This window comes from Stegastes partitus, unplaced genomic scaffold (assembly GCF_000690725.1).
Source record: "Stegastes partitus isolate 25-593 unplaced genomic scaffold, Stegastes_partitus-1.0.2 Scaffold332, whole genome shotgun sequence".
Classification (NCBI taxonomy): Eukaryota; Metazoa; Chordata; class Actinopteri; family Pomacentridae; genus Stegastes; species Stegastes partitus.
In genome coordinates, this window is record NW_007578063.1 from 485,991 (window position 1) to 504,725 (window position 18,735).

The 18,735-nt window shown below is 40.6% G+C and overlaps 3 protein-coding genes across 4 annotated transcripts in view; all 3 read left to right on the forward strand.

Annotated features, from left to right (window-relative positions):
• The first annotated feature begins 313 nt into the window (after positions 1–313).
• Positions 314–9,898, forward strand: acot11b (acyl-CoA thioesterase 11b). 2 transcript variants are annotated; one of them, XM_008283915.1, is made up of 16 exons: positions 314–436; positions 1,260–1,458; positions 2,421–2,490; positions 2,897–2,957; positions 3,053–3,154; positions 3,240–3,375; positions 3,459–3,612; positions 5,078–5,197; positions 5,307–5,445; positions 5,594–5,649; positions 6,158–6,224; positions 6,327–6,410; positions 6,752–6,885; positions 7,444–7,575; positions 8,837–8,963; positions 9,094–9,339. In XM_008283915.1, the coding sequence occupies exons 2-16, from the start codon at positions 1,269–1,271 to the stop codon at positions 9,250–9,252; spliced, it is 1,731 nt and encodes a 576-aa protein (XP_008282137.1). In that variant the 5' UTR covers positions 314–436; positions 1,260–1,268; the 3' UTR covers positions 9,253–9,339. The 2 variants fall into 2 exon arrangements, with proteins under 2 accessions (XP_008282137.1, XP_008282138.1); XM_008283916.1 differs by lacking the exon at positions 8,837–8,963 and having other exon boundaries at positions 9,094–9,898.
• A 2,726-nt stretch (positions 9,899–12,624) lies between these two features.
• On the forward strand, positions 12,625–17,027 carry fpgt (fucose-1-phosphate guanylyltransferase). The gene is made up of 4 exons (XM_008283917.1): positions 12,625–12,724; positions 12,806–12,973; positions 13,063–13,155; positions 15,039–17,027. Exons 1-4 carry the CDS (start codon positions 12,652–12,654, stop codon positions 16,439–16,441), a joined length of 1,737 nt encoding a protein of 578 aa, XP_008282139.1. The 5' UTR covers positions 12,625–12,651; the 3' UTR covers positions 16,442–17,027.
• A 338-nt stretch (positions 17,028–17,365) lies between these two features.
• tnni3k (TNNI3 interacting kinase) overlaps positions 17,366–18,735 on the forward strand; it is a 21,479-nt gene continuing 20,109 nt past the window's right edge. Inside the window, exon 1 of the mRNA XM_008283918.1 lies at positions 17,366–17,751. Coding sequence (XP_008282140.1) covers positions 17,712–17,751 — 40 coding nt within the window. The 5' untranslated portion in view covers positions 17,366–17,711. The remainder of the gene's footprint in view (positions 17,752–18,735) is intronic.

The following is an 18,735-nucleotide window of genomic DNA, read 5'->3' on the forward strand; positions in this document are numbered from 1 at the left end:
AAATTAGAAACTGAGTTGCATGGGAGTCCTGTATGAGTTGAGTTCCTTATAAGTGAATTGTCCCTATTATAAAGAAAATTCCACGGGTCTTATTAACTTTTTCGATATTGTTTTCTTTTGTGTGTGTGTTCATAATTTCTTTTTCAGAATGTATGACATGCTGCCCAACACCTCCATGTTCCTGGCTGTGGTCGGCCTTAGCTCACCATGAGTCTGCTGTAATACCACCTTAAACGCGGCGCGCTGTGAGGGGCTGGTCCGCGTCCCTCCAGTGGTGGAACTTGTTGTGAGTGTTTCTTCAGTCGCGGTGTTATGCAGGAATGGCAGAAGTGAGCAGAGCCTCGGTCCGGGTCGCGTGTTGCTCCTTCAGCCGGTTTGAACGTTGAAGGCGACGCAGGATTCACCGCTTCAGCTGCAGCAGAAACTCTGAACCTCAGTAAGAGCTTTTCTGTTTGTTTGTTTGTTTGTTTGTTTGTTGAACTCCCGACATGTTTGCTGGTGACGACTTCCACAGAACATATGGCAGACTTCCACAAAAATAGCCCTTGCAGAATTTTTTTTTAAATTTTACTGTCAGCAGGTCACGGTGAATGTAGTGTTATTTTTAACATTTTTAAAGGTCACTGTGGCTCCTGCTCATGATAACAGGTGACTGCAAGTGTGGGCTCAACTTCACTTCCAGCAGCCATGAATGCCCCAATTTATGCCTGAGGATAATTCAGACAAGCCCCAGCCTGCAATGTTAACACAATAAAAAAGAACAACAATAGAAAAAACACTGTATGCAAATTATGCACAGCTGTGAAGTGCTTCCATCAAATGCTTTGAGGTTGCATTTGCATAAGAAGGCGTTTCTGATCCTGATCCTTGAGTCAGACGTGGGGGAAAAAAAAGGTTGGGCAATTCTTCAAACTACAAACAGATTATTTAAAGCTTATTTCCAAGTCTTATGGGGCAAATTTCACTGTGCATGTTTCAGATTGGTAGTGAACAAATTGTAGGCATAGGGACACTACAGATGTTAGATATGGTAGACATTCCTCTGACTTGACTTTCAATTTCTTTACTATATATAACTATGTACATACGTACTGTACATATATGTGGATACATATTTAGAAAACCTGCATTTGCTGTGATGTATGTAGTTTTTATTATTGTGTAATCAGCATTTGTCCTCTTGTGCGGGGAAGCAAATGAAACTATACGCTGTCTCAGTTTACCTGTATATACTTTCTTTGTTTCCCTTCTCCATATAGTTGTGAGTCATGACGACAGAGCAGAAAGATGCGGACGCCACGCTGGACCCTCTGTTCATCCAGGAGAGCGGGGAAGTGTACAGAAACCCCACCGAGGTACAGATGAGTCAAATCGTGCTGCCCTGCCACGCAAACCACTGCGGGGAGCTGAGCGTTGGACAGCTGCTGAAGTGGATGGACTCCACGGCCTGCTTATCTGGTAGGAGGGGGTCCAAAAATGTCTTGCATTTGCTCTTATCCAAAGCAACTCAGTACAAACTCGCAGTTTAAAACGACAAACAAAAACTCAACAATTGCTCTCAGGAGTTTTCTGCTTTATAGTACGGCATTCATAATGTAAAATAGCTGCTCACATCTTTTAATGCATCTGCAACCTTGCTTGCAACCTTGGCCAGAATGCAAACATGTGTATAGTATAAATTAAATTCTGATCAAATGCGTGCAACGTTCTTTGTTTTGTGATCGCTGCACAGCACCATTCGTTCCCTGCTCTGCAAAGTTTCATGCACAGAAACCCACGTACATGTGTAGCAGAGATTGTAGTCCGTATTCACACAGACTGGAAACCGACGTCTCTGTAGGTTTGTGACATTCCTGTAGTAAACGTCTAGCTGGAGAGACCCATGTTCAAGTTGCTGCATCTACAAAGCTGTACGCATAAAACACTTAGAATACACTTTCCCATTTGCAATTGTTTTTCTGTCTGTTGTTTACCTGTTTTTATTCTTGACCCTGATTTATTCTGGCCTCAACTTTGACCCCTGATGCTGTACCTTCTGAGACTATCTTATCTACACCCATAAAAAAGTTCAAACTGGGGTATTTTTTTATCAAGCTGTTGTTTATGATTAATTTGAACGCTCCACTTTTGTACCCTTATAGTGGGAAGCATGCACATAAACATCAGCTAATGCTGGATCAAATTTGACCCCTTTCATATTCAAATATTTCAGCATACAAAGAAAAGACAACAGCAATGTACTGATACGTTTTGCTGCTGCTCAACAGACAAATTACAATCGTTTTCTGTTTGATGGATCCTTTCTGTGCATTTGTATATACTTACACATATTTACAGGTTGTAAGTGTATTATTTACTTGTTTTGCAGATGATTTGTGACGCATTACCTAATTTTTTTTGCATAATCTCTCCTCTGCCAGCCGAGAGACACGCAGGCTGTTCGTGCATCACTGCATCGGTGGACGACATCAATTTTGAACACACCATAGGGTAAAGTATTAACTTCAATGCTGCTCCACCAAAACGTGTAACTTTAACTGAGTATATTTTGCAGCAACAGTATCGGGGGAAAAGGGGTAATTACTGGGCTGAAATGAAGTCAACTTCCACCAATGCTTGAAGGACAAAGTCAGTTTTCTGTCACAAAAACTGCTCATGTTTTAAATAAATGCTTTTATTAGAAAAAAGGAATTCAGGAATTTGTCATGTAAGCTTTTTAAAATAGTTCTTGGTGCTTTGTCTTAATTACAGGGAGCAAAAATATGATGTTGATGGTCATACTTTTCTTGCTGTTGACTGAACATTATGTCTCGTATTGTGTAAAGTACAATCATAGCTGCATGTTGACAGTAAAGAGAAGCATGTGTGTGTGTGTGTGTGTGTGTGTCTCCTGCAGGGTGGGGAAGGTGGTCAACATTATAGCAAAGGTCAACAGAGCCTTTACATCCAGTATGGAGGTTGGTGGATGTTGTTTTGTGGTTTCTGCACAGAAAATCTTCCTATAATTACAGAACAACTGTATTGAATGTGGCCTTGTTGTTTGAATTTTCAGGTGGGCATATTGGTGTCATGTGAAGACCTCTACACTGATCGACAGTGGAAGGTTTGCCACGCATTCGCCACCTTTGTTGCAAGACGAACCGAAGCTGGGAAGGTAATGAGAAAGCACCAAAATTTGCACACAGGCATTTTAATAAAACTACTTCCACATCTTCCCGAGTTGTGTTTTGTGTTCACAGGTACAGCTGAAGCAGGTGATTCCTTACACACAAATGGAGCAGATGGAGTACAGCCTGGCAGCCGAGCGGAGGAGGATGAGGCTCATCCACGCTGAGATTATCACGGACCTACTGAGCAGCAGCACGGCTCAGCTGGGTACACAGGCACGAGGCTTCGCGGCGCGCGGCGCTTTGAGATCAGATTGATTAAAGCCCTTTGTTTTCGTGCTCTCTCACCAGGAGAATGTCAGGAGTATCAGGACGCTGTGCCAGCTGAGCGGACGCGAGTTGAGAGCGTGGAGCTGGTGCTGCCGCCTCACGCCAACCACCAGGTCAGCACGTTCGGAGGCCAGATCATGGCCTGGATGGAGAATGTGGCTACAATCGCAGCGAGGTGTGCATCTAGTGTTTACATTTACACAGCTTAAACAGCAAATACACTTGAAGGATCGGGAATGCCCAAAGGTAGATGAGAAGGTTGATACTATATCTATACGGTAAATGTGAAGTGACAGTTGACTTAGCAGAAACATAAAGACCAGAAACTGAGCAACAGCAAACCATTTACTGACCAATAATGTTGCTGTGATGAACACATTATGTTGTGTTTGTTTAACACCAATAATGATCTTCAGTCACTATTAGGTTACCAGGAGATCTTCAAAAGCAAACTATTTGCAGCAAATTTGTGGGCAATTAGCAGCAAAGACATCAGTTTGCTTCAGCTGATCAGCGCTGATCACTGGTGGCAACCTGCCAGCATCATTCTGCCAATAAGGAAAACCTGCAAACACGTTCACTGTTGGTTTGCCACGACAGTTTGCCAATAGTGCTTAACTTCTAGTGGCATTCTAGTAAAAAAGTTTGTCCTTCATGGCAAACCTTTCAGTTTGTGTTTGCAATAAAAAGCATTACTGGCAATAATGGTGCACATTTTTCAGTTTTCTGGCCGACAGCTGTTGGCTAACTTTATGTCGCCACAAGCTCATAATTTCATATGCAAATTACTAACGCGGTGGACCTCTGGCTCACTTTGTGGAAATATCTTGGCAAGTTTGCAGCAAATTCATATTTTATGAAGTTTTAATAATATCTCAAGAGATATTTTCTTAGTGCTTTCACAGCGGTTAGCAGCGTCGCCTCACAACTACCAGGTTGTGGATTTGTGGGTTTGGTCGGCTGTTCTCCTCGTGCCTCCGCTGATTTCCTCTGGCTTCCTCCCACAGCCCAAGGACGTGCGTGGTGGGTTAAACGGTGAATCTAGGTTGACCACAGGTGTGAGGATGAGCATGCATGTCTCTCCGTGTTAGCTCTGCAGTGGACGGATGACCAGCGCTGTATCTTGGCCAGTATCAGATGGGATAGAATCCAGCCTCCTCCAGGACCCTCTGAAGGGCACAGAGGGTGTAGCTAATGGATGAAGTTTTCCACAAAGTGAGCCAGAAGTCCACTGCAAGTTTTCCACGAATCTAATTTGCAGATGAAACGATGACCTTGATGCATACCTGCAGCAACACTGCCAAAACTGAACCGTCTGCAAAAAAACGTGGAAAACTATAAATATCATGATTGCCAGTAATGCTATCTATAGAAAAACATGCTGAATGGCAAATCTGTCACCAGGACTTCACCAGCAGAGACTCCAGGAAGCATGACGGCTGCGTTAACTGACTGTTGCCTGTAGCTTCATATTGAACGCACAGATATGCGACTGGTATCAATTTTCTCATCTTATTCTCAGAAAGACGTTGAACAAGCGAGTTTCCAAAAGATAACAAAGCGTTTCTTGTTTTCCAAGAAGCTGTGAGGTCAAACAAACAACCAACACCCTGCTGTTTTCTCACTATATGTTGACCTAGCCGCTTGTGTAACGCTCACCCGACCCTGAGGACCATAGACATGTTCCATTTTCGAGGCCCGTCCCACATCGGCGACCGCCTGGTGCTGAAAGCCATCGTGAACAACGCCTTCAAGCACAGGTGAGCCTCCACGTTATGAAGAAAAATCCACTCAACTCATTGAATGTAGAAGTGTATCTGTATCTTTCTTTGTGTGAACCCACGTGTCTGCATGCGTGGTTTGTTCCAGCATGGAGGTGGGAGTGTGTGCTGAGGCCTACCAGGGTGGAGAGCCGCTGCGCCATATAAATAGTGCCTTTATGACCTTTGAGGTGCTGGACAGTGACAGGAAACCACGCACGCTGCCACGACTACGACCTGAGCCTGTGGTTGGTTTTCTAAGTGTCCTATTTCTGCCTTTTCAGAGGCCAGAGAGTCAAAAATACAGTTTAAAGCTAAAATGTTTTTTTTTTGCAACACGTGAGAAGTTTTCTTTGTGTGAGGATTTTAGTGTGAGGTTTTCACATGTTTCTACAGGATGGACGAAGACGTTATAAAGAAGCTATCGCCAGAAAGAAGATTCGACTTGACAGGTGAGTAGCGACTATTGAGCAATCAGATGGGATAATGTTTGTTTATTGCACATATGAGTCCCATTTCTTGGAAATGCTCTTCTTTGTGCAGCAGATTTTACATAAAATGATCGCATCAAGCCCACAAGCACCATAAACCGTTACGGAAACAACCAATTTGCTTAAAGAAACCATGTGTACATATATAAAAATACAATTATCCAACATAATGTAGCATAAAGCGCTGGATGTAATATTAAAACAGTGTCATCATTGCATTGTTTTTCTAGTGTCGAACAGCAGAATTCTCGTCTCCAACAGTTTGCTGCAGCAAACGACTTGGCAGAGCGACATATCACAGCTTTGCAGACTTAACTTCAGAGTCTGTCAAGCATATAAAAAGTTCATTGTTCGACTGTGAAACACCCTGTCTCCAGTATAATCTTCTGAGCAAAAGTATTCACATTGGTCGGGTCTTTCTTTAGCACCTGATGGCACATTAAACCGACGGTCTCCTTCGTGTTTACAGGAAATACATTATCTCCTGCAAGCAAACTGAAGTGCCCTTGTCTGTACCCTGGGATCCCAGTAACCAGGTATTTTATGTTTTGTTTTTTCCAACAGATGCACACAAAGCTAATGAGATCTTGCAGCTGCATTAAAGTTTATGAGTTCAGAAGATCCTTTTGTTTTTACAGATGTACCTGAGCTACAACAATGTATCAGCACTGAAACTAATGGATACCAGGAACAACTGGGTATTAACTTCTGAGAAAAAAAAGGTCAGCATTGTTTGTGTTTCTATCCAGGATATAGCTCGCTAAATGGCTGCAGCTGTCGGGGTTTCCTGCGTGCATTCGGATTTGTATTATTTTGAACTAGAGAACCAGTTCAGCCACGGCGGGGTGCTCGAAATGTGGGCCATATTGATTTAATGAAGTTGCGTAAGAATGCAGAGTAAGTCAGAAAAGTTTGCACAAAGCTTAAAAGAGCTATTCTTAAAATGTGTACAAGTCACCACATTTATGATTTCCCATGCAGTCGGATTTGACATTTACGTGCTTATTAACCCGGATTGAATCATATTTATAGATGCCGAGCTTCCTGTTTGTTCCATTCGTAGGTCAGACTGTACACGCTGGAGGAAAACCACATGCTGTGTTTCAAGGTGGAGATGTACGTCAGCGTCCCAGCAGAGCAGACGTTCCACCTACTGTCAGATCTGAGGAGGAGAAAGGAGTGGGATCGGCATTATGAGTCAGTAACAGGCACATATTTGGCATTTAGCATCATCTGAGTCAGTGCACCTTACTGGAGAACAAGTATAAATTCCCCCAGAGTGTTATATGATTACAGCAACCAAAAACAGGAGCAGGAATGTAGCTTCTAAAATGCTAGCAGCGTGGCTACATGGAAGGTAAAGCTGGTTCAATGGTCAGTCGGTTGAATAGAATCCCAAGAATTCATCGAAACCATTTAAAGCGAGATGGTAAATGTTGATTTATAGTGAATTTTGTGTTCGATTTTCATAAGGAATTTTATTTTTATTGGTATTATTATGCATTTTTTTGCTAAAAAAATAACTTAAAACTGCCTCACAGTACACTTAGTGTACACAGCCGTGGATACTCAAAAGAAGATAAGAACAATATGGCCCTTTTGATTGCATAAAGTGAAAATTGTGAGGATTCAGCCATTTATCTGCACTGCAAAAACAAAAATTAATTCAGTGATGCTATGTGCTACATCTCTAAAATCTATTGTACGTTGTTTTTGTTTTTTTTTTACATGTCGATTATTGTGTTTCATCTGCAGGGAGTGTGATCTGATCAACCAGGCAGATGAGGATGACACCCTTTATCGCGTTGCTACACCTTCTATCAGTAAAGGAGGCAAAGGGCAGGACTTTATCATGCTGGCGTCTAGAAGGAAGCCGTGTGATTCCAGGTGTTGTGAGATTACCTCGCTTTCGGGTCATTCCAGCTCAGATCAAAACATTTCTAAAACAATTTCTGCTCAGCCATCTCTGATTTACCTGAAATCTTTATAGCATAAAATAAAGATACAGTAGATATTGAATATTGATTTTAGCTTGATATATCACATACTTTCCAAGATTTGTTAAACTGCCCATCCAGCCCACTTTCAGCACATTGAAATTTGATGTTTAAATGACAATATCTCAGGAACTATTGAAGATAAAAGCCTGAAATCTTTGCAGTTATTTTTCATTGTGTCATTACTTCTGTAATGTTGGACACAAAGATAAAATATTCTCTGATTTTGGTTGGATCATGAGAAGAAAAGCGAAGCCGTCATGAAAAGTTAATGATAATGTTAATGATGAGTGATAATGCAGACGTCAACCAGTGATATTTTCCAAAAATTAAAGAAAAAAACAATCTTAGTTATATTTTGAGAACCATTTTGAAAATCTATAACTCCATTCTACTTGGATGAGGTTATCTAGCAATACTTTTGTTTTTGTGATACAAATTGTTGTACCTGCTCAATCAGTTGTGCAAGCTCAACAAAAATAACTTTATTTTTTATTTTTGTGACCACGTATATCATATTAAATTCTGTGTATTTACTTTTGCATTATTGTGACATGCAGCTGCACATGGTTCAATAAATATTACTGGTTAACTTCTACATTATCAGTTTTTATGTTAACATGAGCTCAAAATGAGACTTTTGACAGCGTCAATCTATTTCCCCCCCTAACTTATTTAACCCCTAAACAGAGATGATTTCATCTACTTGTCTAATATTACAGAGATTCTGAATCAATGTCATGATTTCCAAAATTTTCTGGCTTTTATCTTTTATTGATCCCCGTATATTGTCATCCAAATGTATCCACAAACTTCTATGCATGAAAAAAACATGCTGAACGGGCAGTTTTGTTTTTGTTTTTTTAAGCACATGATATAGCAATCTAAAATTTCAGAGAAATTATCCATAGTTTATGATTAAAAAAAAGTTCCAAGCAAATTAGAGATGGTCCAGCAGAAGATCTCTGATGATCTGAGGCGGAATGACCCTTTGTCATTTTGCAGCTTTCTTCATTTTAACCTCCGATGCTTCTTGGTTTCCTTTTCCACCTCATACTGTGTATTAGGCAGCCATGTTTGCATGACAGTACTTGCCTGCTGCTTGCGTTTTTATCACATCTCCTGATTCTATCCACTTCTGTCCCACTCAGGGACCCGTATCTGATCGCTCTGCGTTCTGTCACTCTGCCCACTCACCCGCCCACCGAGGACTACACGAGGGGAGAGGTGCTCTGTGCTGGCTTCACCATCTGGGAGGAGTCCAGCACTGTCACCAAGGTTGGCCAAATGAGAGGGGCTCACATGCTTGCCATGACGCGCTACCTTTAACTGCTACGCTGCAACAATTCACACCTGCAGAAATAAAGCAAAAAATAAATCTGTGTTGTTTTTTGGGGGGGGGTTTCAGATCACCTACTACAACCAGGCCACTCCAGGCGTCCTCCCCTACATCTCCACAGACATCGCCGGACTCTCCTCCAGCTTCTACAGCGCTTTTTCTGCCTGCAGCCAATTCCTGGAGGCCAACAAGGACAGCCTGGCTGCTCTGCCACCCTCTGCGCTGTGACACAACAGTGCTGCCACCTGCAAAGAGGAAACATAGCATCACCTCACCTTCTGCATCTTGTGTTGTGGAGGAGGTGTGCACTTAAGGAACTGAATGTAACCGCGCAACCCTGAGATTACAGAGAGAAATGGATTTGTAGTTTCTGGATTGCAGCAAGATTTAACAGGTATGAAGCAAGCACAATGTTTCTGAGGCGCTCTTGGATTTTAAGCCTCTTACGTTTTATTAGAGCCGATGTATTACGGAGAAAACCTTCAGTGCAATACTACTTTATAGAGGAGTGGATCATGTTTTGATACCTAGTTTTAAATATTTAACACAATCTCAACTTCTATCTTGACATGTTTTTAATGATAATGCCAGTATTAAAAAAAAAAAGAGGATAAAATCACTTCAAGCAGAGATGTTTGAATCTTTTGTTATAGTTTATTTTGTAAGAATGAAGTCTCAACTATTTGATTAAACTATAAAATAACAAGAGAGCTAACATGTACATGTATAGTGTTTTATTTTGAGCTGATGATGTATAGTTTTGCAGAAATTTACTTGAACTGATTGTATTGTATGTGGACTTGAAATGGCCAAGAATCTCTCATGAGAAGCCGTCTTGATTTGACTGAAACAATAAACACAATAGACCAGTGGATTATGCTCATTTGAGCTGTTGTGTTGGTGCTCACTCCCCCCCTCCTCCTCTGCATTCTCTCCATTCCTTACTCTTTTTTTTTTTTAATGAAGAAAAAGGAAAACACAGCTTGCAGTTGTATCCCACTGTAACTTGTGATTCCAGTGTTGTCATAGGTGCACCGGGGCCAGCAGAGGAGGAAAAAAGGAAATCTGAGTGAATAGTCGGGTTTAAGCCTCAGACTGGAGGGTTTAAATCGGCAGGTAGTTTGATCATCCTGTTATGCTTCTCAGACAGCAAAACAGGGAGAAAAGGAGGGCGAGAGGATGCATCTGTATCAGAAAAAAACTATTTCAGGTATATGTGCAAATACTGGCACACAAGTCGTTAAGTAATTCTGTAAAAATATCTGAAAGTCAGCATCTAATGTGTGCTGTTCCTGTTTAAGGCCACAGTCTGATGCAAACTAGCACCGGAGGGCCTTCAGCGCTGCCTACTCTCAAGCCGTCCTCCTCCTTTGCTGCAGTATAAATGGAGTAAACTCTGGCCTGAATCCTAACCTGTCTGTCCCCACCGGCTCTTAATGCTGCAGTCAGAACAAGCCTCCGTCCTCTCCCAGAATATCTGCTCTCTGTGGTCGGTGAGGCTGGTTTAAAAACTCCCTTTTCTGCAGTCGACTCCTGTAGAGCTTCATCTCTGCACTACTGGATGGATGATGTGTGTGTTTCCTGAGTCCAGTGAAACCTGTTGCATAAGACCAAAGCATCTCCTTAAAGACATTAAAATCATTTGTGTTTTATGCTCAAGACCTGAAAATAAAGAGATAGTTACAGCAAAATATACTGCATGTTAGAACAACATTGGATTTTTCTTTCTGAAACAACAGCTTTCCTAATGATTAATTCATTTGTCACTGTAGAGTTAAGCAGCAGGAATGCATGTAGCATTACGATTGACACATTTACCTTCGTGGAGGCTCGTTGACGCCTCATTGGTGCTGCAGCGAAGCACCAATGAGGCGTCAAGGCGTTTATGGCAGCCAACCAATCCCCGGATATTTCCACTTAATGTTGTCATGGAGATTTAGGGCCCCATCTGTCTTTTTTTCCCCCCTTCTTACAACACAGCAACAGGCATGTGGCGTATGTGCAAGTGAATGCATTTTGCAACAATATCCAATTTAATGCAGCCTAGTCTTTCCGTGTTACCGTGGTAACATGAACAGCTTGCACTACGTTTAAATACGTGGTTATTCCTAATCTGCACAGCTAATATCAGAGATTATTCAATTTAACAACCGGGGAGCAAAGTGCAGCTTCTCATTATTATCAGTCATCAGTGAGAGCTGGCCTATTGTAGATGTGTTTGTGTCTGCAAACTACAGTGCAGCAAAACCACAATAACAACATTAGCTGCACAGAGCTGCAGCTCCCACCGAGGACGTGACCTCTCAGCACTGCGTCTGGTAATTCAGGGCTTTAAGGACCAGAGGAGGATATTACATTCTGCAGCTCAGCACAGGATATACTTGACTCATTCTGAAAGCCTGATTCTCTGTAGTTTTTTTATTTTTGTATAATGAGTGTAAATAAATGTGATTATTTAATCATCTCCTTTAATAAATAAAAAGTAAATAAATATCAGGTAGTCAGGAAAATTTGCATAATTATCATTGTATTGTCCTAACTGCTAGATTTGAATTAGGTAGATTAACTTGCCTGATTAATATTATTGTAGGAGTTTGATCTTAATATTTAATTTAGTTTGTTAAATTTACTTAGTTACTAACACAGTCAAGGCCTAACCTTGTATTATTTAAACTAGTTAGATACATACAGCAGAAATGAATCTTAATATATAAATGAGTGAGATAAATTTGCATTATTCGTGATATTATAGGGGCTTGAGCTTTATATTTTTAGTTAGTCATGTAAATTTGAGTAGTTAATAATACTGTGGAGACTTAGCCTTATTAGGTGGGTAAATTGACAGTTAATAACACTGTCACATCTTAATATTTAAATTGGTGAGGTACATTTGCATCATCGGTAATATTATATGGGCTTATAAAGGCCTAATATTTCTGGTAAGTCATGTAAATTTGTGTAACTGATTATATTGTGGAGGCTTAACACTGATGAGTTCAAATGAGTTCAATAAATCTGCACATGTCATAATTTGGGGCCTGATTTTAGTATTTAAATTCTGCAAGTAAATTTGTATAATTACCACTTTTGTAGATTTTTAATTTATTATTATTATTATTATTATTATTATTATTATTATTATTATTAATAATAATAATAATAATAATAATAATAATAATATCAAGGTGACAATATAGGGAAAGCATCAAGGATAGTGTAATACAAAAAAAAGATAAAAAGAAAACAAAAAATGCAATTTATTTAGTGGAATAAAGAAGCTGAATAAAATGATAAAACAATAAACAAGATGATTAAGATAAACGACTTTACTTTTATATTCACCAGAGATATAATTGTATCACTAAAATAAAGAAAAGTTTAAAAAAGAAAGAAAATGTAGATTTTTTTTGTGGTTAGTGTTTTTCTATAAATATACAGTATTAATCTATAAATCGCCAACATTTTTATTATTGATTATTCAGCTTCCTGGCTCCCTCGTGAATACAGCTGACCACGTGACCAAACCCGGAAGCAGGAGACAGCGGAGCTCCGATGTAAACACAAGCGTTAAACGGTGTTTATCTGTCATCACAGCGGCCGTATTTAATCCACATTGGAGGCGACAGCATGAGCCAGGACTGTATCAGAAAACTTCAAACTGCAACAAGAGAAAAACTCAGAAAACTCAACTCTCTGCGCGGTGAGTTTAACAACATTTGATGCGTGTGACTGACTGAGGCTCATGTGGTTCAGTCACAGTAAGTTTCTGCTTCACCTGAAGGTCGGGAGGTGCAGCCGGGAGACTTCTGGGATGTTGTGGTTCTTACTGCTGCGGACAGAAGCCAGAAAACGTCGTACGAGCTGCAGATCAGAGAGAAAACTGACAGAAAGGAGCTTCCACTTGGAGTTCACTACAAGGTCTTCTCAGATCCTCCTGGACCTAAAATAGGTGAGTGAGTGAGTCCTCTGTTCATCACTGAGGAGGCTCAAAGCAGCACATTATAGATCATATTAATACATCTTGTGTTTTGTTTTTAGGTAATGGAGGCTCCACTTTGTACGCTCTGCAGCAGCTGAATGACATCTATGGAAACGCTCTGAGCAGCCTGAGAGTCATCCTGATCCATGCAGGTTGCTCGTTTTCTTTTTGTCTGCTTTTAAATTTGGTTGCTTTTAAACATTTAAGAATTATCTGATGCACGCTGGGCTCCACTGTTAGAACTATTTCGTATTATTATTTTTGTAGGACTAATTAATCTGCAGAATACTTTCTTGATTAACACTCAAGCCCCAGGCATTTTTTTTTAAATTAAAATTTAACCTGAAAAAAATCCCCAGGTTGTGTCAGAAAGAGCTGCAAAAACTCAGATGCCTAAATGAGCAATCTGTAAAAGAAATTTAAGGGAGTTTTGAAACACAAAAAGTAACTTCATCTTAATCACCAGGTCAAAGTGAGATGTGGAAAAACTGACATTTTCATTATTTTTGCTTAATTGAAACCTGTATATGAGAGCATAAAAACAGTCTTGTGCCACAGAACAAGTGATACAGATGGTACTGAGCCTGTTTCTACCGACATTGAACAGAAATGAAGCACCACAAATGCACACAATTATTATAGCCATAGCAATACAAGGCAATTTCTCCACTGAATGCCTTGCAACCTTCAAAAAATGGCACTTTCTATAATAGATACCGCCTGGTTCAAGGTGGAAGAGATTGTCTGGTGTATAAAGTACTAAAAAAAAAAACAAAAAAAAAAAAAAAAAAAAACAAAAAAAAAAAAAAAGCATTTTATAAAGCCTAGTCATCGTCAAATTCCTTGTTTTCCACCTTTTAGAGGCTGAAACCTTCATCTTTGCAGGCATTTTTGCTTGAAAAACCACCTAAACTAACCTATTTATCATTGTCAAAACTGTTGGAGATACATTTTCTGTGCAATAATTAATATTATTGACTGTTTAACGATTGGGCAAGCTTTATTTTTTGGCAGCACTGGCCAAAAATTTCATACTAACCCTTCACCATCTCCATTTTACACTTCATTTTGCCTGTTATGGAAGATTTTAGCCAAATCTGTTCACCGAGATCAGGTAAGATAGCATAAAGAGCAGCAAAGTCCACAGTGACAGTAGGATGTGGCGGTGCAGTGGGTTAGATGAAAGAGTCTGATGTGGTGTGATGCCACAAACACATGTTGAATGCTTTCATTTCGAGCTCATCTGTTTGAAACAGCTCAGAAGAAGGGAGAACTGCAGTAGAAGGGCTGTATAGTTTTGAATTCTGGCCCTGACTGCACTTTCCAAAGTCTCATTTTGCAGCGTGGTTCCGCTCGTTGACTCCTGCATGAAATATTCCAGACGCTGCAATCACAGTTACTGCTGCCTACATGTCAGCTAATTTATTCTCACTTGCAACGAGCAAATAACAAAATAGGACAAAACTAAGAGTCTAGTATGATGATTATTGTCAATTTATTCAACATGATAGTTAAAAAATTCTCAAATGACTCTTATATTAAATTGCAAGAATATAGCACATTATTAAATAAATTTTTTTTAAAAAGTGGCTAGAAGATGTGAATACTTAAACTCCTGTGTGTAGACTTAGTGTGTGATCATGACATCCTGATGAGGAGTGTAAGACCTGCACTGTTGTGATGCTTTTATGATTATGCGCTTATTTACAGAGCATCTTCAAAAGGATGACTTCTAATGTTAAAGGCTTTTAAACAGGTTCTCTAAAGCAGGTGTGACTTTAAGGAATATTTTTCCTCTGGCTAATCATTCCAACAAATTACAAAGCATCCTAGGAGCTTCAGTAAACAGAATTTGGACTTCTGTCTTAGGTTCTTGAAGATTTTTCTCATTCAGTTGCAACTGAGAAAGATCCAGTTCGTTTTTTCTGAAGCTCCTAACATTACCATGACCTAGATGCTATGATTGTTCAGCGACTCTATATAATGCACCTTGCCCTGTATTTTTTCTCATTTTTCCCTCTTCTCGTTCTTCCAGGAGGGTTCAGTCAGCGGTTGCCCAGCGCCAGCGCTCTGGGAAAGATCTTCATGGCCTTCCCGCTGGGCGATCCCGTCTACCAGATGCTGGAGCTCAAACTGGCCATGTACGTGGATTTCCCCTCACAAATGAAGCCTGGCGTCCTGGTGACCTGCGCAGACGACATCGAGCTCTACAGCATATCAGAGGAACAGAGTGTGAGGTTTGATAAGCCGGGTTTTACAGCTTTAGCCCATCCCTCCCCGCTCCTGGTAGGAACCACACACGGCGTGTTCGTGTTGGATCCACGTGAAAAGCCGTCACACTCGGAAATGGAGACGACCTCCTGTCTGCGCTTTCTGCACAAGCCGAGCGTCAAGAAGATGCGCGACAGTGGAGCGGTTTGTAAGAGGCAGAATGGACCGGTTTCTGTGTCCGATGCTGAATTTGTCTACACAGACAGCACCTATTATTTCGACTTTGATACAGCAAGGTCTCTTCTGAACCTGCTGAAAGAGCTGGGCCCTCTGGACTGTGAGATAGACGCGTACGGGGACTTTCTTCAAGCTCTGGGCTCTAAAGCTACGATAGACTACACCAGCAACACTGCTAACGTCACCAAAGAGGAGAGCAGCTTGGTGGAAATCCGACAAAAGATCTTCCATCTCCTCAAGGGGACTCCTCTGAACGTGATCCTCCTCAACAACTCCAAGTTTTACCACATCGGAACCACTTCAGAGTACCTCTTTCACCTCACCGAGGACGCGGCGCTGAGGACCGAGCTGGGCCTCCTGTCTTCTGCCTTCAGTTTGCAAACCTCTGACTCCTCTGGCTGCTGCGTTATGTACAGCGTCCTCGATCCCAGCGTCTCTGTGGGAGCCGGATCGGTGGTGGAGTTCTCCAGACTGGGAGAAGGAGCGTCCGTCGGCTCGGGATCCATCGTGAGCGGCTGCTGGGTCGGTCCAGGCCTCTCGGTGCCCGATGGAGCCTTCATGCACTCGCTGTGCGTGGACCACCAGGACCAGATCAGGTTTGTGACCGTCTTCTTTGGGATCAACGACAACCTGAAGCGCAGCGTGGACGCCCCTGCGTATATGGACGAGCTGGAGCTTTGTGGGTTGGGCCTGGCACAGTGTTTGTCTCGCTGGGAGATCAAGAACGAAGCCCTGAGGTTCTCCGGTGATGCTTCCTGCTGCAACTTGTGGAACGCTTGCTTGTTTCCGGTTTGCTCCGACCAGCTGAACTCATTCTCAGCGTCTCTACAGATGCTGCAGGCCGTCCTGAGTGGCTCCACAAGCCCTTTACCCAAAGACACAAAGCTCATGTCAATGCAGGAGTGTTTGCAGAGTAAGAACCTGGAGGAGATGTTGATGCTCAGGAAGGGACTGCACACTGAAATCACACAGAGGAGAGTGAGCAGCTAGAACAGACATTTTGACAGACATTTAGATCACGTGTGAAGTTTTATGTTGTCAGTTGGAGCTCAGGTTGTGCCATAAATCATCTGTATTCTGTCTGATCATCCAGTGCTCAGCTGATCTTCAGCAATCGGGACTTTATAAAAATCTGGATTTTGTCATCTAGTTGAATTTGGTAAAAACCTTTTGTTTCATTTTTTGGAAGTTTTGTGAAACTTTTCTCATTTAAAAATAGACACATTTCATATTCATTTAAAGCTTTTTGTTGTCTTTTCCACATTAGATTCTTCTGGTATTTAAGAAAAGCTTTGTTTTTGGTAGTTTTTCTTCTGAGAGCAAGAAAATGAGTCTCTGAAAGGGCAGCATATGGGCAATAAAAGGAAAATTAAAGCAATACTACAAGAATAAAATGGAAAGTAATTAAAAAATTTAGTGAAACAAGTGTCGAATAACATGGAGCAAACATTTAAACACAAAATCCAGAAACTGTTCCAACAATTACAAACGATGATGTTAGGTGGGTGGATGGAGCTTTTGTTCTGTACATAAAGCAGATGTCAAATAGACAAAATAAATATAGTTACAGATCAAATCTAAATGTCAGTTGTGTTACTTCAGTTTGTGTAATTAATGCATTAATGCTCAGCATAAACGGATCAAACAGGAATCTACAGCGATGTGATACAGATCAGAGACATTCAGAACAACCGTGAGACGCTCATTGCTGGGAAGTATTAACCAAATAAAGCAGAATATAGCAGCAGTGTTCAGATCAGATGAAGAAGGTACAAAGACTTGTGATTTGTAACAACATTAAACCGGTAGAAACGCAAACTATTACTAATATTAGTGTTAATAAATGAAGCATTGCAGTACAAATAATCCCGGGACAGATCTTAATGTTATCAGTTTCCTCCATATTTGTCGACTTTTATGAAAAATGAGGGACAGAAAACGTCCAGGAGCCTGTCAACTGATCCATTATTGTTTCCTTCTCAGGCCGTCCGGCACTCTTTCCTGCATCAGATTTCTTTCCGGGACAGAGCAGGACACTGACCACCTGGTTTGTTTAATGCTGTATATACACACACAGAGAGGGAGATCAGTTGTCGTAGTTGTTAGGCATTCCACTCGCAGGGGTTTATTTTTAGCCCACAGCCATGATCCCCCTCTTTATCTGGACCTGAGCAATTGTGGCAGAGTGTGAGATTGTGTTTCTGACTTGCTCTTGCTCACCAAACTACACAGCACATATAAAAGGAGAAGGAGCCCCTCGATGGGAAATTACAAATCAAGGCCGTCTCAGACGTGTACAGGTAACGACTTCATGATTACGCCGGACTTTTTTTAGTTTCACGTGTATCCGGAGGACTGAGAGCGAGTCGAGGAAGATGAGTTTTAGTTTTAGCTGTCATCAGTCTGGGCCATGAGCTGCATAAGCTTTAAATCTGCTTTTTGATGCATAGAGGAGCTTCAATGCAACGTAATGCAGATGTTTAGACGCAATTTAGAGAAATGTTTCAGCCATTTATCGACTAAAATATGTATGTACTGACTAAATGAGGGTACATTTCTGCAGAAATGTGGTAATAAACAATGGAAATCAAATGATTAGGTTGTTGTTCTCTTAAACTTTAAAAGCATTGTTTTATGACACAAAGTAATGATTCAATACGATGTGATACAGATGTTTAGACCGAATATAAACACAAGTTTCAGTCATTTATTGGCTAATATGTATATATAAATGTAAATGATGGTACAGTTCTGCTAACAGGTAGTAAAAAACAATGGAAACCAAATGAATAAATTGTTCTTAAGCTTTAAAACTGTTGTACGATACAAAAACATGCTTCAACACGATGTAATACAGATGTTTAGACCCAATTTAGAGAAACTTTGCAGTAATTTATCGACTAATATATGTGTATATACTCTGTAAATTACAGTATGTTTTTGCAAATATGTGGTAATAAGCAATGAAAATCTAATTAAATTATTTTTAATTTTTTAAAAGTGGTTTTATGATACAAAGTAGTGCTTCAATACAATACAGATGTTTAGATCCAATTTAGAGAAATATAGTAAGTAAATTATATTTGTAAAAGTGTAGGTAGTGATAAACAATGGAAATCCAACAATTAAATAGTTTTTATTGTTCTTAAGCTTTAACCCTGTTCAGGACCTTCATGTTGCCAAACGTAGAAGGTCTTTCGGGGTCCACTGGACCCCAAGAAAGAATATGTGCAAAATATTTGTTGGTATTCATTATAGACTTTTATACTATCCATCCATCCATC

What these genes read in the sequence shown, in the direction of transcription:
- acot11b (XM_008283915.1), top strand. Translation starts at nt 1,269, where the DNA reads ATGACGACAGAGCAGAAAGATGCGGACGCCACGCTGGACCCTCTGTTC. An exon ending in CTCCACGGCCTGCTTATCTG is followed by an intron (nt 1,459 to 2,420) that starts GTAGGAGGGGGT and finishes CTCCTCTGCCAG; the next exon opens with CCGAGAGACACGCAGGCTGT. An exon ending in CCTGGGATCCCAGTAACCAG is followed by an intron (nt 6,225 to 6,326) that starts GTATTTTATGTT and finishes TTGTTTTTACAG; the next exon opens with ATGTACCTGAGCTACAACAA.
- fpgt (XM_008283917.1), top strand. Translation starts at nt 12,652, where the DNA reads ATGAGCCAGGACTGTATCAGAAAACTTCAAACTGCAACAAGAGAAAAA. An exon ending in AAAACTCAACTCTCTGCGCG is followed by an intron (nt 12,725 to 12,805) that starts GTGAGTTTAACA and finishes CTTCACCTGAAG; the next exon opens with GTCGGGAGGTGCAGCCGGGA. An exon ending in TCCTCCTGGACCTAAAATAG is followed by an intron (nt 12,974 to 13,062) that starts GTGAGTGAGTGA and finishes TTTTGTTTTTAG; the next exon opens with GTAATGGAGGCTCCACTTTG.